Source organism: Ranitomeya imitator, chromosome 4 (assembly GCF_032444005.1).
Source record: "Ranitomeya imitator isolate aRanImi1 chromosome 4, aRanImi1.pri, whole genome shotgun sequence".
NCBI lineage: Eukaryota > Metazoa > Chordata > Amphibia > Anura > Dendrobatidae > Ranitomeya > Ranitomeya imitator.
The window spans coordinates 720,922,989-720,943,670 of NC_091285.1; the positions used below are offsets into that span (position 1 = coordinate 720,922,989).

General features: G+C 46.4%; 1 protein-coding gene across 1 annotated transcript in view; it reads right to left on the bottom strand.

The window, feature by feature from the left end:
- Nucleotides 1-7,955: 7,955 nt before the first annotated feature.
- The window catches only part of LOC138674907 (PLAC8-like protein 1), a 34,394-nt gene continuing 21,667 nt past the window's right edge, over nucleotides 7,956-20,682 (bottom strand). The window contains exons 2-5 of the mRNA XM_069762731.1: nucleotides 10,738-10,855; nucleotides 10,431-10,563; nucleotides 10,076-10,236; nucleotides 7,956-9,813 (exon numbers count right to left, since the gene is read on the bottom strand). Coding sequence (XP_069618832.1) covers nucleotides 9,634-9,813; nucleotides 10,076-10,236; nucleotides 10,431-10,563; nucleotides 10,738-10,855 — 592 coding nt within the window. The 3' untranslated portion in view covers nucleotides 7,956-9,633. The remainder of the gene's footprint in view (nucleotides 9,814-10,075; nucleotides 10,237-10,430; nucleotides 10,564-10,737; nucleotides 10,856-20,682) is intronic.

Here is a 20,682-nt window from a genome sequence, read left to right on the forward strand (position 1 = left end):
CCTCAGGTTTTTATTGGACCATATATTGAGGGCTACTGCTTTCTCAGGAGCAGTTTCCTGCCCTTTGACAACCCTTCCTCCTGCGTGGACTGTATGTACCACTATTCAAAGACACATAAAAGCATTAGCCAGGGACAACTAAAGCAGTGATTTTCAACCTTTTTTGAGCCGCGGCACACTTTTTATACTTAAAAAATCCCGAGGCACACCACCAACCAAAATGGCACAAAATGGTGCGTCCAGGTTTGAGATGAAAGTCTGCAGTCATTCTATGTGACTGCAGCTTCTGAATTCTCACAGCGCAAGCACTGCACACTTTCAGGATTCTCCCTTGCCGGTGGCCAGAGTGGACGGTCATGACAGCACAAGTATGTGATTTGGATACTTCTGGCCACATTCTAACTAGACGTGTCCGGCCTCAGTCAATTCATTTTCATTGAATGAGGCCACACATGTCTAGTCAGCACGTGACCGCATGTATGTAAATCACCAACATCAGAGAATTATGATAGCAGTGTGCACTGTGAGAATTCAGAAGTCTGCAGTCACATAGTATGACTGCAGACTCATCACAACCTTGGACATCCCCTTTAATGTTCCTAACAAATAAAAATGAGAATTAGTATCACAAAAAAAACACATTTACATCCAGGTACCTGATAGATGACGTTGTCTGTGGAGTCGCCTCTTTCTTTTCATCTTCACCTTGTCCAGATGCCATGATGACTCTTCTCATCCACCGGCAGAGCTCGTTTCTGCAGACTTCCATCTTCTCCTGTCTTCTGCAGCACACCCCGACACAACACCCTTAAAGATAGCAGTGTTATTATAATGCTCTGGAATAACAATATCTGCCCTAGGCTGAGCCCCTGAGTAAATAATTGCCCCTCACTTTATTCCCAGCACATAATATGACCCTCACTGTCCCTCTTATGGTACATGCCATCCACACTTCACACTGCCTTCTCATACGGTGTCCCTCATAGAGAGCCCAGTCTCTCTACTGTGCCCCTTCATTACACTCCTCCTACTTGGCATACTGTCTCCTCCTGGCTGTTACCCTCACACTACTCAGTATCTATTCTGTGTCCACTCACACTTTCATCCCCCCATACTGTCTGCACACATTTCTAATAGCCTCCTCCTGTACATCCCCCCCTGCTAACATACCCCTTTGCTCTCTCCATATTTCCTTCTCACACATTCCCCCCTCACACATTCCCCCGACTCCCCATACTGTCCTCACACATCCCATCACCGTTGCTCCCAGTACTGTCAGCACACATTTTTCCCCTCGCTACTGTGTCCACCCCCATCTCCCCACTCACCCCCACAGAATATATCCACTGCCCTTCCAATAGAATAAATCCATCCCCTTCCACAGAATAAATGCACCCTGCCCCACACATGCTAAATAAATTCCAGACCCCCCCCCCACGTACACACTGAATAAATCCCCCCCACACACTGAATAAATCCCCCCCACACACTGAATAAATCCCCCCACACACTGAATAAATCCCCCCCACACACACTGAATAAATCCCCCCACTCACTGAATAAATCCCCCCCACACACTGAATAAATCCCCCCCACACACTGAATAAATCCCCCCCACTCACTGAATAAATCCCCCCCACACACTGAATAAATCCCCCCACACACTGAATAAATCCCCCCCACACACACTGAATAAATCCCCCCACTCACTGAATAAATCCCCCCACTCACTGAATAAATCCCCCCCACACACTGAATAAATCCCCCCCACAGAATAAACCCCCCACACACACTGAATAAATCCCCCCCACACACTGAATAAATCCCCCCACACACTGAATAAATCCCCCCCACACACTGAATAAATCCCCCCCACAGAATAAATCCCCCCCACACACTGAATAAATCCCCCCCCACAGAATAAATCCCCCCCACTCACTGAATAAATCCCCCCCACAGAATAAATCCCCCCCACTCACTGAATAAATCCCCCCCACACACTGAATAAATCCCCCCCACACACTGAATAAATCCCCCCACACACTGAATAAATCCCCCCCACACACTGAATAAATCCCCCCCCCACAGAATAAATCCCCCCACACACTGAATAAATCCCCCCCCCCACACTGAATAAATCCCCCCCACACACTGAATAAATCCCCCCCACACACACTGAATAAATCCCCCCACTCACTGAATAAATCCCCCCCACACACTGAATAAATCCCCCCACACACTGAATAAATCCCCCCCACACACACTGAATAAATCCCCCCACTCACTGAATAAATCCCCCCCACACACTGAATAAATCCCCCCCCACAGAATAAATCCCCCCCACACACTGAATAAATCCCCCCCACACACTGAATAAATCCCCCCACACACTGAATAAATCCCCCCCACACACTGAATAAATCCCCCCCACACACACTGAATAAATCCCCCCACTCACTGAATAAATCCCCCCCACACACTGAATAAATCCCCCCACACACTGAATAAATCCCCCCCACACACACTGAATAAATCCCCCCCACACACTGAATAAATCCCCCCCCACAGAATAAATCCCCCCCACACACTGAATAAATCCCCCCCACACACTGAATAAATCCCCCCACACACTGAATAAATCCCCCCCACACACTGAATAAATCCCCCCCACAGAATAAATCCCCCCCACACACTGAATAAATCCCCCCACACACTGAATAAATCCCCCCCACACACTGAATAAATCCCCCCCACAGAATAAATCCCCCCCACACACTGAATAAATCCCCCCCACACACTGAATAAATCCCCCCCCACAGAATAAATCCCCCCCACAGAATAAATCCCCCCCACACACTGAATAAATCCCCCCACACACTGAATAAATCCCCCCCACAAACTGAATAAATCCCCCCCCCCACAGAATAAATCCCCCCCACACACTGAATAAATCCCCCCCACACACTGAATAAATCCCCCCCCACAGAATAAATCCCCCCCACAGAATAAATCCCCCCCACACACTGAATAAATCCCCCCCCACAGAATAAATCCCCACACACTGAATAAATCCCCCCCACAAACTGAATAAATCCCCCCCCCACAGAATAAATCCCCCCCACAGAATAAATCCCCCCCACACACTGAATAAATCCCCCCCACAGAATAAATCCCCCCCACACACTGAATAAATCCCCCCCACACACTGAATAAATCCCCCCACACACTGAATAAATCCCCCCCACACTCACTGAATAAATCCCCCCCACACACTGAATAAATCCCCCCCACACACTGAATAAATCCCCCCACACTGAATAAATCCCCCCACACACTGAATAAATCCCCCCCACACACTGAATAAATCCCCCCACACACTGAATAAATCCCCCCCACACACTGAATAAATCCCCCCCCACAGAATAAATCCCCCCTCACAGAATAAATCCCCCCCACACACTGAATAAATCCCCCCCCACAGAATAAATCCCCCCCACACACTGAATAAATCCCCCCCCACAGAATAAATCCCCCCCACAGAATAAATCCCCCCCACACACTGAATAAATCCTCCCACACACTGAATAAATCCCCCCACTCACTGAATAAATCCCCCCACACTGAATAAATCCCCCCACACACTGAATAAATCCCCCCCACACACTGAATAAATCCCCCCACACACTGAATAAATCCCCCCCACACACTGAATAAATCCCCCCCCACAGAATAAATCCCCCCCACACACTGAATAAATCCCCCCACACTGAATAAATCCCCCCACACTGAATAAATCCCCCCCACACACTGAATAAATCCCCCCACACACTGAATAAATCCCCCCCACACACTGAATAAATCCCCCCCACAGAATAAATCCCCCCCACACACTGAATAAATCCCCCCCACACACTGAATAAATCCCCCCACACTGAATAAATCCCCCCACACACTGAATAAATCCCCCCCACACACTGAATAAATCCCCCCACACACTGAATAAATCCCCCCCACACACTGAATAAATCCCCCCCCACAGAATAAATCCCCCCTCACAGAATAAATCCCCCCCACACACTGAATAAATCCCCCCCCACAGAATAAATCCCCCCCACACACTGAATAAATCCCCCCCCCACAGAATAAATCCCCCCCACAGAATAAATCCCCCCCACACACTGAATAAATCCCCCCCACACACTGAATAAATCCCCCCACACTGAATAAATCCCCCCACACACTGAATAAATCCCCCCCACACACTGAATAAATCCCCCCCCCACAGAATAAATCCCCCCCACAGAATAAATCCCCCCCACACACTGAATAAATCCTCCCACACACTGAATAAATCCCCCCACACACTGAATAAATCCCCCCCACACACTGAATAAATCCCCCCACACTGAATAAATCCCCCCACACACTGAATAAATCCCCCCCACACACTGAATAAATCCCCCCCACACACTGAATAAATCCCCCCCCACAGAATAAATCCCCCCTCACAGAATAAATCCCCCCCACACACTGAATAAATCCCCCCCCACAGAATAAATCCCCCCCACACACTGAATAAATCCCCCCCCCCACAGAATAAATCCCCCCCACAGAATAAATCCCCCCCACACACTGAATAAATCCTCCCACACACTGAATAAATCCCCCCCACACACTGAATAAATCCCCCCACACACTGAATAAATCCCCCCACTCACTGAATAAATCCCCCCCACACACTGAATAAATCCCCCCCACACACTGAATAAATCCCCCCCCACAGAATAAATCCCCCCCACACACTGAATAAATCCCCCCCACACACTGAATAAATCCCCCCACACACTGAATAAATCCCCCCCACACACTGAATAAATCCCCCCCACAGAATAAATCCCCCCCACACACTGAATAAATCCCCCCCACAGAATAAATCCCCCCTCACAGAATAAATCCCCCCCACACACTGAATAAATCCCCCCCCACAGAATAAATCCCCCCCACACACTGAATAAATCCCCCCCCACAGAATAAATCCCCCCCACAGAATAAATCCCCCCCACACACTGAATAAATCCTCCCACACACTGAATAAATCCCCCCCACACACTGAATAAATCCCCCCACACACTGAATAAATCCCCCCACTCACTGAATAAATCCCCCCCACACACTGAATAAATCCCCCCCACACACTGAATAAATCCCCCCCCACAGAATAAATCCCCCCCACACACTGAATAAATCCCCCCCACACACTGAATAAATCCCCCCACACACTGAATAAATCCCCCCCACACACTGAATAAATCCCCCCCACAGAATAAATCCCCCCCACACACTGAATAAATCCCCCCCACACACTGAATAAATCCCCCCCACAGAATAAATCCCCCCCACACACTGAATAAATCCCCCCCACACACTGAATAAATCCCCCCCCACAGAATAAATCCCCCCCACAGAATAAATCCCCCCCACACACTGAATAAATCCCCCCACACACTGAATAAATCCCCCCCACAAACTGAATAAATCCCCCCCCCACAGAATAAATCCCCCCCACACACTGAATAAATCCCCCCCACACACTGAATAAATCCCCCCCCACAGAATAAATCCCCCCCACAGAATAAATCCCCCCCACACACTGAATAAATCCCCCCACACACTGAATAAATCCCCCCCACAAACTGAATAAATCCCCCCCCCACAGAATAAATCCCCCCCACAGAATAAATCCCCCCCACACACTGAATAAATCCCCCCACACACTGAATAAATCCCCCCCACACACTGAATAAATCCCCCCCACAGAATAAATCCCCCCCACAGAATAAATCCCCCCCACACACTGAATAAATCCCCCCACACACTGAATAAATCCCCCCCACACACTGAATAAATCCCCCCACACACTGAATAAATCCCCCCCACACTCACTGAATAAATCCCCCCCACACACTGAATAAATCCCCCCCACAGAATAAATCCCCCCCACACACTGAATAAATCCCCCCCACACACTGAATAAATCCCCCCACACTGAATAAATCCCCCCACACACTGAATAAATCCCCCCACACACTGAATAAATCCCCCCACACACTGAATAAATCCCCCCCACACACTGAATAAATCCCCCCCCACAGAATAAATCCCCCCTCACAGAATAAATCCCCCCCACACACTGAATAAATCCCCCCCCACAGAATAAATCCCCCCCACACACTGAATAAATCCCCCCCCCACAGAATAAATCCCCCCCCCACAGAATAAATCCCCCCCACAGAATAAATCCCCCCCACACACTGAATAAATCCTCCCACACACTGAATAAATCCCCCCCACACACTGAATAAATCCCCCCACACTGAATAAATCCCCCCACACACTGAATAAATCCCCCCCACACACTGAATAAATCCCCCCCACACACTGAATAAATCCCCCCACACTGAATAAATCCCCCCACACACTGAATAAATCCCCCCCACACACTGAATAAATCCCCCCCCCCACAGAATAAATCCCCCCCACAGAATAAATCCCCCCCACACACTGAATAAATCCTCCCACACACTGAATAAATCCCCCCACACACTGAATAAATCCCCCCCACACACTGAATAAATCCCCCCCACACACTGAATAAATCCCCCCACACTGAATAAATCCGCCCACACACTGAATAAATCCCCCCCACACACTGAATAAATCCCCCCCACACACTGAATAAATCCCCCCCCACAGAATAAATCCCCCCCCACAGAATAAATCCCCCCCACACACTGAATAAATCCCCCCCCCACAGAATAAATCCCCCCCACAGAATAAATCCCCCCCACACACTGAATAAATCCTCCCACACACTGAATAAATCCCCCCCACACACTGAATAAATCCCCCCACACTTAATAAATCCCCCCACACACTGAATAAATCCCCCCCACACACTGAATAAATCCCCCCACTCACTGAATAAATCCCCCCCACACACTGAATAAATCCCCCCACTCACTGAATAAATCCCCCCACACTGAATAAATCCCCCCCACACACTGAATAAGTCCCCCCACACTTAATAAATCCCCCCACACACTGAATAAATCCCCCTCCACACACTGAATAAATCCCCCCACACTGAATAAATCCCCCCCACACACTGAATAAGTCCCCCCACACTTAATAAATCCCCCCACACACTGAATAAATCCCCCCACACACTGAATAAATCCCCCCCACACACTGAATAAATCCCCCCACTCACTGAATAAATCCCCCCCACACACTGAATAAATCCCCCCACTCACTGAATAAATCCCCCCCACACACTGAATAAATCCCCCTCCACACACTGAATAAATCCCCCCACACTGAATAAATCCCCCCCACACACTGAATAAATCCCCCCACACTTAATAAATCCCCCCACACACTGAATAAATCCCCCCACACACTCCCCATAAACCCGCCCCACGCTGAATCTTCGGTGTCTTCAGCTCCACAGCACAGGAGCACTTACCACCAAGTGTCTTCTGTCTCCTGCGCGCCGGATAGTGACGTCGGCAGCGTGGTCACATGACTTGATCACGCTGCTGGCGTCGCTCTGACCCAGCGGTCAGAGCCTCAATTGTACTCGCAGCTGGTAGATGTCTGAGTACAATTGATCTCCGGGAGCCGGCGCGCTGCAGCTTCTCTGTGCCGGCTGTCAGCTTGACAGTCGGCACAGAGAACAGCTGACTCCCGTTCCCCGCGGCACACTGGTTGAAAAACACTGAACTAAAGAACCCAGATGGGAAGAGCTGGACAACACAACCTATGGGGTCTCCACACGGCTTATGCCAGTGCTTGTAATGTGTCCTTCAACATTTTACCTCCATTCCTCTTACGGTGGTCACTGTACCAGGATGTGAATGGCGGATCAGGAGGAAGACACTACACAAGAGCGGGTGTCATGTTTCAGATTAATGACCTTTATTGAGATCAGTTTCGATTTGGACAAATATTGAAATAGAAATTTATATTAGGGTGTAACCCCTGGTGATATTGTACAACACAAGGAACATAACCTTCAGAGCTTTACACGGGAGTAGTGATGAGTGAGTATACTCGTTGCTCTGGTTTTCCGGAGCACAACGCTCTGGTGGTCTCCGAGTATTTGTGAGTGCTTGGAGATTTAGTTTTTGTGGACACAGCTGCATAATTTACAGCTGCTAGCCAGCCTGAGTACATGTGGGGTTTGCCTGGTTGTTAGGGAATCCCTATATGTATTCAAGCTGTCTAGCAGCTGCAAACCATGCAGCTGCGGCAACGAAAACTAAATCTCCGAGCACTCACAAATGCTCGGAGACCACACGAGCATTCTCGGAGAAATCCAAGCAACGAGTATACTTGCTCATCACTACACGGGAGTACAACCTGCAGTGACGTGCTACAAGGTGAGGGATGTGACCCACGTCAACGTCCTACGAAGAGTGGGGTGCGACCCACGGTGAGATCCTACAAGGTGAGGGGCATGACCTATTGTGACGTCCTATGTGGTGCTGGGCCTGATCCATGGTGAGAGGCACGACCTGCGGCAACGCCTTAGGTAATGGGCGCACCCTGTGGTGACATTCTAGAAAGCTTCATTTTAGAGATATAACCTATGGTGCAGTCTTACAAACACTTATATAAAAGGTATAGCCAGTGCTGACATTTTACAAGATGAGGGGTGTGCACTAAAGTGTGTTCTAGAAAATGTCATATAGGGCAAAAATCTGAGACTGCGGAGACCCGTGTGTAGTAAACAGTGCCCTCCCACCAGTCCTATAATGAAAACACAGACAGACCTAGATGGGTTGAACAGGCAATAGCTTCCAGGGGTCAGCCGGGGAGAAAGAGTAAGGTACTGACCCCGGGCACCTGAATTTAACCTTTGTGGGTGTGGCTGGATATCCCTTCCTCTTTTTTTTCCCGTTGGTCAGATGGGCGTCCCAATTACTGCATCACCTGGGGAGCAGTGGGAGAGGGTATTGGGCACTGAACAGAGTTTCCGTCTAACTTTCCCGTTCCTTAGTTAGTACCATGCCTGCTATGATGTCTTACAGACCTTTGTACAGGGAGTTCCTCCGGACTTACAGGGCACTTTCTTCTGCTGCCACATGTGGGGAAATGTTGGGTTTTAGCTCTTCTGAAGAGAAGATGACCACCACAAGTCAGACCTTCCTCTGTCAGGTTCAGATGCCTAGTGAAAAATCTTTGATTATCTCCATCCACCTCTCCCTGGAGCTGCCTGTCCTTCATTGTAGCTGGAGCTGGTTGAGTTAGACCTCATGCATCAGGTGCCATGTCTTTAGGTTGGACATCGTGGAGTTGCTCTCAGAGTTGGGTTGGATCTCATGCACCAGGTGCCGGTTGCTTTAGGTTGGAGCTCATAGAGTTGCCCTTAGTTTTGTATTGGAGTTTGTTCACCAGGAGGTGTTGGGTTCAACCTCGTTCACCACATGGATTTGGCTTGGACCTCTTGCACCAGGCAGCGTTGAGTTGGACCTTGTGGAGTTGCCATCAATGTTGGGTTGGACCTCATGCACCATGTTGCTCTCGGTGTGGGGTTGTCCTCGCATTAGGTCATGCTTCTTGTAGGGGCTACTATTTTAATCCTGATTGCACTGTGATATTTTGGGCTTGCATTAGTGGCGCCCCAATAATGTTGGTGTGGGCAGTGACGAAGCTGACATTCTGCTTGCGTTTCTTGATCTCGCGAGCCATCTGGCACCAGGAGCAGGATAAGCACCAGCAGACGGTGCAGCAGTCATTGCAGATGGAGCCCTGTGCAGAGAAGAGAGGGGTCAGTGCGGCACCATGGGCATCCTATGTGTGCAATTTTGGGGGTGACAGCAGCCATAGACCAGGTGAACGGGATTGGGCATAGCACAGGGGCAGCTGGCGGTATTGACTGAGCTCAGATGTGCAGGTCGGCAGCTGCCATTATGTGAAGAGGGACGCATATAATCTTATCATTGCTAGAAATACGGTGCTACCAGACCCCCCTCCCAGAAGAGGCCACCGGGTTGGACGCAGGGGTACATACCGGGATCTTGTAGCGCTCTCGGACGGCGGTCCTCATTGCCAGAGACACAATCGGGCAATAGCCGTAACTGCCGCACTCGAGAAGTGGGAGACACAGGCACTCGCCAAAATCACTGGCCGTGGTGCACTGGAAACAGGGGAAACACCAGAAAGCAAAACAGCCTGCGAGCAGAAGAGAGAAAGATTTTAGGGACAAGTGGGCGGGGCTGACAACCACTCACATTATATACAGGCAGGTTATCACGATGAGGTACTGGTTCTGTAATGTCGGATGTCGCCTCTGTCACAGGTCAGGGGTCACACAGTATTTGGGGGGGAGTGTTGTGGCCGGAGCTCTCCTTCATATAAGTACTTACATATGCCCATGTCCTCGCAGCAGTCGCACAGGCCGGAGCTCCAGTTCGGGGCTAGCTGAGTGACTGTGGTCATGGTCTGAGCGAGGGCCACTGGCTGGACAGAGACGGTCTGAAGGGCAGCCCCCTGCATCATCTGTAATGGCAGAGGAAAGAAATGAGGAGTGGGCTCAGTGCTGCCCCCAGTGCTTGAAAGATGTGAAGACGATGGTAACTCCCGCCCCATTCATTATTTTCTTCTAGGATGTGACTCTCTAAAATGGTTTTTCCTTGTATGGAATAAATAAGTGCTCCCCTCGCTGATCACTACCTTCAGATGTTGGCGCAGACTAGGTGTAGAGAGGAGATTCTGCCCTGGAGTAGCCTGGTGGAAGTGTCTTCGGTGTGGTCGCTGTATTCCGGAATCCTTGAACCTGACCACGATAAGTCTGGAGAATAATGAAGAAAAACGTCAAATGGTCAACAATGCTCTGAAAGTGGAGAAGGCCACAACCAGACCGCTCCTGAAGCCCTGCTCTGGGGGATCAGGAATGGAGGAGACTTGCCCTGGAGGGAAAGTAATGGAGGAGACCTGCAGAATGCTGTGACCACTGCTGAAGTCACATTATTACAGGATGCATGATACCTACATGCTGGGGACAGGAGACCACCACTGTCCTTGATTACAGGTCACACAATACCTACATGCGAGGGACAGAAGACCACCACTGTCCAGGATTACAGGACACAATGCCTACATGCTGGGGACAGGAGACCACCACTGTCCAGGATTAGAGGACACACATAATACCTACATGCATGGGACAGGAGACCACCACTGTCCAGGATTACAGGACACAATACCTACATGCGGGGGACAGGAGACCACCACTGTCCAGGATTACAGGACACACAAAATGCCTACATTCAGGGGGGACAGGAAACCACCACTATCAATGATTACAGGACACATAATAATACATGTGGGGGACAGAAGACCACTGTCCAGGATTACAGGACACACATAATACCTACAAGCAGGGGACAGGAGACCACGACTGTCCAGGATTACAGGACATACATAATACCTACGTGTGGGAGACAGGAGGCCACCACTGTCCATAATTACAGGACGCACATAATACCTACATGCGAGGGACAGGAGCCCACCACTATTCATGATTACAGGACTCACATTGTGAAGAAACCAGATTGTACCTTATTTTCCCAGACAACCATATTTTTACAAACCAAGAAGAATTAACTTTTTATCTGTATATTGGCTTGTGGATTTAAGTGTTTATGTCTGGTGGGTCAAGAAGACAGACTTGCAAACTGACATACCATTTAACATACTGTGTAAGTCTGTAATAGTGACTTGTACATAGTGTGTGTGTTTATCTTTGTTTATTGTGTGCTGATATGCTAATTGTGTATTATATTCTCTAACCAGTTTGTTGACTTTTAAGGCAGATAGGAAAAGGCTTCCGAAGTGGACTGAAGGACACTGGGTAATTTTAAAAATAGCTTTCATGCCTTACTAACCCAAAGGTATAAAAAGACTCAGATCTCATCACTTCAACTGAAGTAACACTGAGCTACCAGCCTAACATTCTGCAAACCCCCCAACGGACGAGAGACAGGACTGCAGCCAATTCATCATGGCACCATCAAGAGGGACATGAATCTATGAATCTATAGGAAACAACCTAGGGGTTTTCGGCTCTGGTTGGAAGGACAGAGATCTGATCCAGTGACCATCTCTGAACCATGGATATGTTTGGAGAAAGCCAGGTTTTGGGACCCGCTGGTCACCTGGTTCAATGGAGATGGTCAGATAAGCCAAGTGGTGACTCTTGTGTCAATTGTCTTTGGACTTTGTGCAGACTCTATGGACTATTCTCTGTCATCTCCCTATGTTTGTCGTTACCTCTTCTCTGTGTGTACACAAAAGAGCACAGTGAGGTAAAAAATACTCTGTTTTAAATAAAAAATCACAGTAATAAGCAAGCGCTAGTCAAAAGATGGAAAAAACGGTATTGAGTTGATACGTTTTTTTGCAAAAAAATGTATACTAAACAGCTCCACCAATCGTCAAGGTATACCCATATAGAGCAGTCCTACCTAATGTATATAATCCCTATCTGATGTATTTAAAAACCTGATCATCTGTATAGTACCTGTATAAGCAGGGTTCAGTGTTTCTGGTTCTGTAATTGTTCTCTTGTTTCTACAAGACTAGGGAGTCCACCACTCCTTATGGGTCATTTGCATCAAAGCCATTCCATCCAGCATGTCCACATGAAAATTCCCTCTCTGAACCCTGCTTATACAGGTACTATACAGATGATCAGGTTTTTAAATACATCAGATAGGGATTATATACATTAGGTAGGACTGCTCTATATGGGTATACCTTGACGATTGGTGGAGCAGCTTAGTATACATTTTTTTTTTACAAAAAAGTATCACCTAAATACCGTTTTTTCTGTCTTTTGACTAGCACTTGCTTATTACGGTGATTTTTTTTTTTACAACAGAGTATTTTTGACCTCACTGTTCTCTTTTGTGTCTTCAAGTTTCTTGGTGGTGTGTGAACAGGTTCCTACAGACTTGTTCATTGTGCAAGTAGCCCATGTGTTTCTGGTTCCTCTTCTCTGTGTGTGTATCACAGGTGGAATAGCGACTCTAGGAGCTCTGATGTAACATCTACCAATATCCTGGCGAGTCAGCGGAAGGGTGGGACCCTGTAATCTGCACCATCTTGGGGGTAATTGCTGGGATTGCAGTGTTTGCTATTGTGTGTTGTGGTTCAATAAAGTATTGCTGCACTGTTTTACCCTAACCCTGTGTTTTCTGAGTATAGTTATGCGCACGTTTCCCTAAAACCAGGGATTCAAGCTTGAGGAGGCTAATTTGCATATTCCAGGTGCCTTCTGGGAAGAGCGAAGAGTCTCCCTAAGCTAGAAGATCGTTGGGTACAGCCGGGACCAGCTGCTTGGAAAGCATCACCAAACCAGGGATTCAAGCTTGAGGAGGCTAATTTGCATATTCCAGGTGCCTTCTGGGAAGAGCGAAGAGTCTCCCTAAGCTAGAAGATCGTTGGGTACAGCCGGGACCAGCTGCTTGGAAAGCATCACCAAACCAGGGATTCAAGCTTGAGGAGGCTAATTTGCATATTCCAGGTGCCTTCTGGGAAGAGCGAAGAGTCTCCCTAAGCTAGAAGATCGTTGGGTACAGCCGGGACCAGCTGCTTGGAAAGCATCACCAAACCGCGCGCCTTACGGCGCGCAAATTTTTGCCTGTAGGTCATTATTGCAAGAGAGCTTGGCTGAGTAGATTACACAAGAAGGAAAACACACAGCAAGTCAGCAGGATCTAGGAACAACATAGCAGATGTGACAACCTACATGGTGAGCTGCAGCATGTGCTACATGTTCACAGATCGACCAGAAGAAGAATCAAATTTCACCTGTCAGAAGTGTAGACTAGTGGCCCTTTTAGAAGAAAAGGTGCGGGGTCTGGAAGAAAGAATAGCAACTTTGAAACTCATCAAAGAGAATGAAGACTTTCTAGACAGAACAGAAGCATCTCTACTGGTCACAGAAGGTGCAAAAAGTGTCAGAGAACCTCCAAAAGCAGATGAGTGGAAGCATGTGACCAAAAGAAGCAAGAAGACCATGGAGAAATCAACAACCACACAACTGAAGAACCGATATCAAATCTTCGTAGAGGATGAAGATGGCACACCTAAGGATGAAGCAATACCAGCAAGCAAAAAAGAAAAGGGCACACAGCAACAAGTGACAGCAAAAAGTACAGCCAAGAAGCAACGAAGAGTGGTGGTGGTGGGAGACTCACTACTGAGAGGCACAGAAGCAGCCATCTGCAGACCGGACATAACTGCAAGAGAAGTATGCTGCCTTCCAGGTGCGATGATCAAGGATGTGACCGATAGGATACCAAAGCTCTTCAACTCCAAGGACGTCCACCCATTTCTTCCGATACATGTTGGCACCAATGACACGGCAAGGAAGGACCTACCGACAATCTGCAAAGACTTTGAAGAGTTGGGGAAGAAAGTAAAGGAACTGGATGCACAGGTAGTTTTTTCTTCTATCCTTCCAGTAGACGGGCATGGCACCAGGAGATGGAACAGGATCCTTGATGCAAACAACTGGCTAAGACGATGGTGCAGACAACAAGAATTCGGATTCCTGGACCACGGTGTGAATTACTTGTACGATGGACTCCTCGCCAGAGACGGACTACACCTCAACAAACCTGGGAAACACACATTCGCCAGAAGACTCGCTACACTCATCAGGAGGGCGTTAAACTAGAAGAAGAGGGGACGGGAAGAAAAACATTAGACTTGAACAAAGAAGATCCAGGAAAACATACTCAGAAGGGAGGTAAGAACATTTCTAAAACAATCCACAGCGAGGAGATTGGAACAAAACAAAATCCTCTAAACTGCATGCTCGCAAACGCCAGAAGCCTGACAAACAAGATGGAAGAACTAGAAGCAGAAATATCTACAGGTAACTTTGACATAGTGGGAATAACCGAGACATGGTTAGATGAAAGCTATGACTGGGCAGTTAACTGGGCAGTTAACTTACAGGGTTACAGTCTGTTTAGAAAGGATCGTAAAAATCGGAGAGGAGGAGGGGTTTGTCTCTATGTAAAGTCTTGTCTAAAGTCCACTTTAAGGGAGGATATTAGCGAAGGGAATGAGGATGTCGAGTCCATATGGGTCGAAATTCATGGAGGGAAAAATGGTAACAAAATTCTCATTGGGGTCTGTTACATACTCCCAAATATAACAGAAACCATGGAAAGTCTACTTCTAAAGCAGATAGATGAAGCTGCAACCCATAATGAGGTCCTGGTTATGGGGGACTTTAACTACCCGGATATTAACTGGGAAACAGAAACCTGTGAAACCCATAAAGGCAACAGGTTTCTGGTAATAACCAAGAAAAATTATCTTTCACAATTGGTGCAGAATCCAACCAGAGGAGCAGCACTTTTAGACCTAATACTATCTAATAGACCTGACAGAATAACAAATCTGCAGGTGGTTGGGCATTTAGGAAATAGCGACCACAATATTGTGCAGTTTCACCTGTCTTTCACTAGGGGGACTTGTCAGGGAGTCACAAAAACACTGAACTTTAGGAAGGCAAAGTTTGACCAGCTTAGAGATGCCCTTAATCTGGTAGACTGGGACAATATCCTCAGAAATAAGAATACAGATAATAATTGGGAAATGTTTAAGAACATCCTAAATAGGCAGTGTAAGCGGTTTATACCTTGTGGGAATAAAAGGACTAGAAATAGGAAAAACCCAATGTGGCTAAACAAAGAAGTAAGACAGGCAATTAACAGTAAAAAGAAAGCATTTGCACTACTAAAGCAGGATGGCACCATTGAAGCTCTAAAAAACTATAGGGAGAAAAATACTTTATCTAAAAAACTAATTAAAGCTGCCAAAAAGGAAACAGAGAAGCACATTGCTAAGGAGAGTAAAACTAATCCCAAACTGTTCTTCAACTATATCAATAGTAAAAGAATAAAAACTGAAAATGTAGGCCCCTTACAAAATAGTAACATAGTAACATAGTTAGTAAGGCCGAAAAAAGACATTTGTCCATCCAGTTCAGCCTATATTCCATCATAATAAATACCCAGATCTACGTCCTTCTACAGAACCTAATAATTGTATGATACAATATTGTTCTGCTCCAGGAAGACATCCAGGCCTCTCTTGAACCCCTCGACTGAGTTCGCCATCACCACCTCCTCAGGCAAGCAATTCCAGATTCTCACTGCCCTAACAGTAAAGAATCCTCTTCTATGTTGGTGGAAAAACCTTCTCTCCTCCAGACGCAAAGAATGCCCCCTTGTGCCCGTCACCTTCCTTGGTATAAACAGATCCTCAGCGAGATATTTGTATTGTCCCCTTATATACTTATACATGGTTATTAGATCGCCCCTCATTCGTCTTTTTTCTAGACTAAATAATCCTAATTTCGCTAATCTATCTGGGTATTGTAGTTCTCCCATCCCCTTTATTAATTTTGTTGCCCTCCTTTGTACTCTCTCTAGTTCCATTATATCCTTCCTGAGCACCGGTGCCCAAAACTGGACACAGTACTCCATGTGCGGTCTAACTAGGGATTTGTACAGAGGCAGTATAATGCTCTCATCATGTGTATCCAGACCTCTTTTAATGCACCCCATGATCCTGTTTGCCTTGGCAGCTGCTGCCTGGCACTGGCTGCTCCAGGTAAGTTTATCATTAACTAGGATCCCCAAGTCCTTCTCCCTGTCAGATTTACCCAGTGGTTTCCCATTCAGTGTGTAATGGTGATATTGATTCCTTCTTCCCATGTGTATAACCTTACATTTATCATTGTTAAACCTCATCTGCCACCTTTCAGCCCAAGTTTCCAACTTATCCAGATCCATCTGTAGCAGAATACTATCTTCTCTTGTATTAACTGCTTTACATAGTTTTGTATCATCTGCAAATATCGATATTTTACTGTGTAAACCTTCTACCAGATCATTAATGAATATGTTGAAGAGAACAGGTCCCAATACTGACCCCTGCGGTACCCCACTGGTCACAGCGACCCAGTTAGAGACTATACCATTTATAACCACCCTCTGCTTTCTATCACTAAGCCAGTTACTAACCCATTTACACACATTTTCCCCCAGACCAAGCATTCTCATTTTGTGTACCAACCTCTTGTGCGGCACGGTATCAAACGCTTTGGAAAAATCGAGATATACCACGTCCAATGACTCACCGTGGTCCAGTCTATAGCTTACCTCTTCATAAAAACTGATTAGATTGGTTTGACAGGAGCGATTTCTCATAAACCCATGCTGATATGGAGTTAAACAGTTATTCTCATTGAGATAATCCAGAATAACATCCCTCAGAAACCCTTCAAATATTTTACCAACAATAGAGGTTAGACTTACTGGCCTATAATTTCCAGGTTCACTTTTAGAGCCCTTTTTGAATATTGGCACCACATTTGCTATGCGCCAGTCCTGCGGAACAGACCCTGTCGCTATAGAGTCACTAAAAATAAGAAATAATGGTTTATCTATTACATTACTTAGTTCTCTTAGTACTCGTGGGTGTATGCAATCCGGACCCGGAGATTTATCTATTTTAATCTTATTTAGCCGGTTTCGCACCTCTTCTTGGGTTAGATTGGTGACCCTTAATATAGGGTTTTCATTGTTTCTTGGGATTTCACCTAGCATTTCATTTTCCACCGTGAATACCGTGGAGAAGAAGGTGTTTAATATGTTAGCTTTTTCCTCGTCATCTACAACCATTCTTTCCTCACTATTTTTTAAGGGGCCTACATTTTCAGTTTTTATTCTTTTACTATTGATATAGTTGAAGAACAGTTTGGGATTAGTTTTACTCTCCTTAGCAATGTGCTTCTCTGTTTCCTTTTTGGCAGCTTTAATTAGTTTTTTAGATAAAGTATTTTTCTCCCTATAGTTTTTTAGAGCTTCAATGGTGCCATCCTGCTTTAGTAGTGCAAATGCTTTCTTTTTACTGTTAATTGCCTGTCTTACTTCTTTGTTTAGCCACATTGGGTTTTTCCTATTTCTAGTCCTTTTATTCCCACAAGGTATAAACCGCTTACACTGCCTATTTAGGATGTTCTTAAACATTTCCCATTTATTATCTGTATTCTTATTTCTGAGGATATTGTCCCAGTCTACCAGATTAAGGGCATCTCTAAGCTGTTCAAACTTTGCCTTCCTAAAGTTCAATGTTTTTGTGACTCCCTGACAAGTCCCCCTAGTGAAAGACAGGTGAAACTGTACAATATTGTGGTCGCTATTTCCTAGATGCCCGACCACCTGCAGATTTGTTATTCTGTCAGGTCTATTAGATAGTATTAGGTCTAAAAGTGCTGCTCCTCTGGTTGGATTCTGCACCAATTGTGAAAGATAATTTTTATTGGTTATTAGCAGAAACCTGTTGCCTTTATGGGTTTCACAGGTTTCTGTTTCCCAGTTAATATCCGGGTAGTTAAAGTCCCCCATAACCAGGACCTCATTATGGGTTGCAGCTTCATCTATCTGCTTTAGAAGTAGACTTTCCATGCTTTCTGTTATATTTGGGGGTTTGTAACAGACCCCAATGAGAATTTTGTTACCATTTTTCCCTCCATGAATTTCAACCCATATGGACTCGACATCCTCATTTCCTTCGCTAATATCCTCCCTTAAAGTGGACTTTAGACAAGACTTTACATAGAGACAAACCCCTCCTCCTCTCCGATTTTTACGATCCTTTCTAAACAGACTGTAACCCTGTAAGTTAACTGCCCAGTGAGGAAAGAATGGTTGTAGATGACGAGGAAAAAGCTAACATATTAAACACCTTCTTCTCCACGGTATTCACAGTGGAAAATGAAATGCTAGGTGAAATCCCAAGAAACAATGAAAACCCTATATTAAGGGTCACCAATCTAACCCAAAAAGAGGTGCGAAACCGGCTAAATAAGATTAAAATAGATAAATCTCCGGGTCCGGATGGCATACACCCACGAGTACTAAGAGAACTAAGTAATGTAATAGATAAACCATTATTTCCTATTTTTAGGGACTCTATAGCGACAGGGTCTGTTCCGCAGGACTGGCGCATAGCAAATGTGGTGCCAATATTCAAAAAGGGCTCTAAAAGTGAACCTGGAAATTATAGGCCAGTAAGTCTAACCTCTATTGTTGGTAAAATATTTGAAGGGTTTCTGAGGGATGTTATTCTGGATTATCTCAATGAGAATAACTGTTTAACTCCATATCAGCATGGGTTTATGAGAAATCGCTCCTGTCAAACCAATCTAATCAGTTTTTATGAAGAGGTAAGCTATAGACTGGACCACGGTGAGTCATTGGACGTGGTATATCTCGATTTTTCCAAAGCGTTTGATACCGTGCCGCACAAGAGGTTGGTACACAAAATGAGAATGCTTGGTCTGGGGGAAAATGTGTGTAAATGGGTTAGTAACTGGCTTAGTGATAGAAAGCAGAGGGTGGTTGTCACGATATGGTATGAAATATCATAAGTAGTTCTCTAGCCTGAGTGGGCTAAGCCCCCCCTTCTTGGAGAACAGTTTGTAGCTGCATATTCCTGGCTGTCCTTCTCTGAGAGTATGGGGGAAGAGAGGTTTTATTGCCGAATGGAATTTACGACTAGCATTTCCTGTGTAAGCTCTTGTTCAGCTATAAGGAAAAGTGGCTCCAAAAATTCATGAAAGATTCTTTGTTTAGTTTTTGTTAGATATTAGGCAAACGATTTAAGCTAGAAATACGAAAATATATATTTGTAGTCTCACTCGGTGTATCTACACATCTCATGACACTCGGGTTTCTAACTCCATCTGGTAAAGAAGTAGGGATTTCTCTGTAAATATGTATCCCAGTTAGGACATACCGTATATACTCGAGTATAAGCCGACCCGAGTATAAGCCGACCCCCCTAATTTTGCCACAAAAAACTGGGAAAACTTATTGACTCGAGTATAAGCCTAGGGTGGAAATGCAGCAACTACCGGTGAATTTCAAAAATAAAAATAGATCATTATTTCCCCATAGCTGTGCCATATAGTGCTCTACACCATTCATATTTCCCCATAGCTGTGCCCCATATAGTGCTCTGCACCGTTCACTGTGCCCCCTAGCTGTGCCATATACAGTGCTCTGCACCGTTCACTGTGCCCCATAGCTGTGCCATATACAGTGCTCTGCACCGTTCATTGTGCCCCCTAGCTGTGCCTTATACGGTGCTCTGCACCGTTCATTGTGCCCCCTAGCTGTGCCATATACGGTGCTCTGCACCGTTCACTGTGCCCCCTAGCTGTGCCTTATACGGTGCTCTGCACCGTTCATTGTGCCCCCTAGCTGTGCCTTATACGGTGCTCTGCACCGTTCACTGTGCCCCATAGATGCTCCACATTAATCTGTGCTGCCGCTGCTACTGCTGCAATAAAAAAAAAAAAAACACATACTCACCTCCCTTGATTGCAGCTCCCAGCGTCTCGTTCCGGCGCCTCCATCTTCCCGGCGTCTCTGCTCTGACTGATCAGGCAGAGGGCGCCGCGCACACTATATGCGTCATCGCGCCCTCTGCCTGATCAGTCAGAGAGCGCAGACGCCGGGAAGATGGAGGCGCCGGCCGGGAAGATGGATCGGCGCCCGGCGGCTGGAACGAGGACAGGTGAAT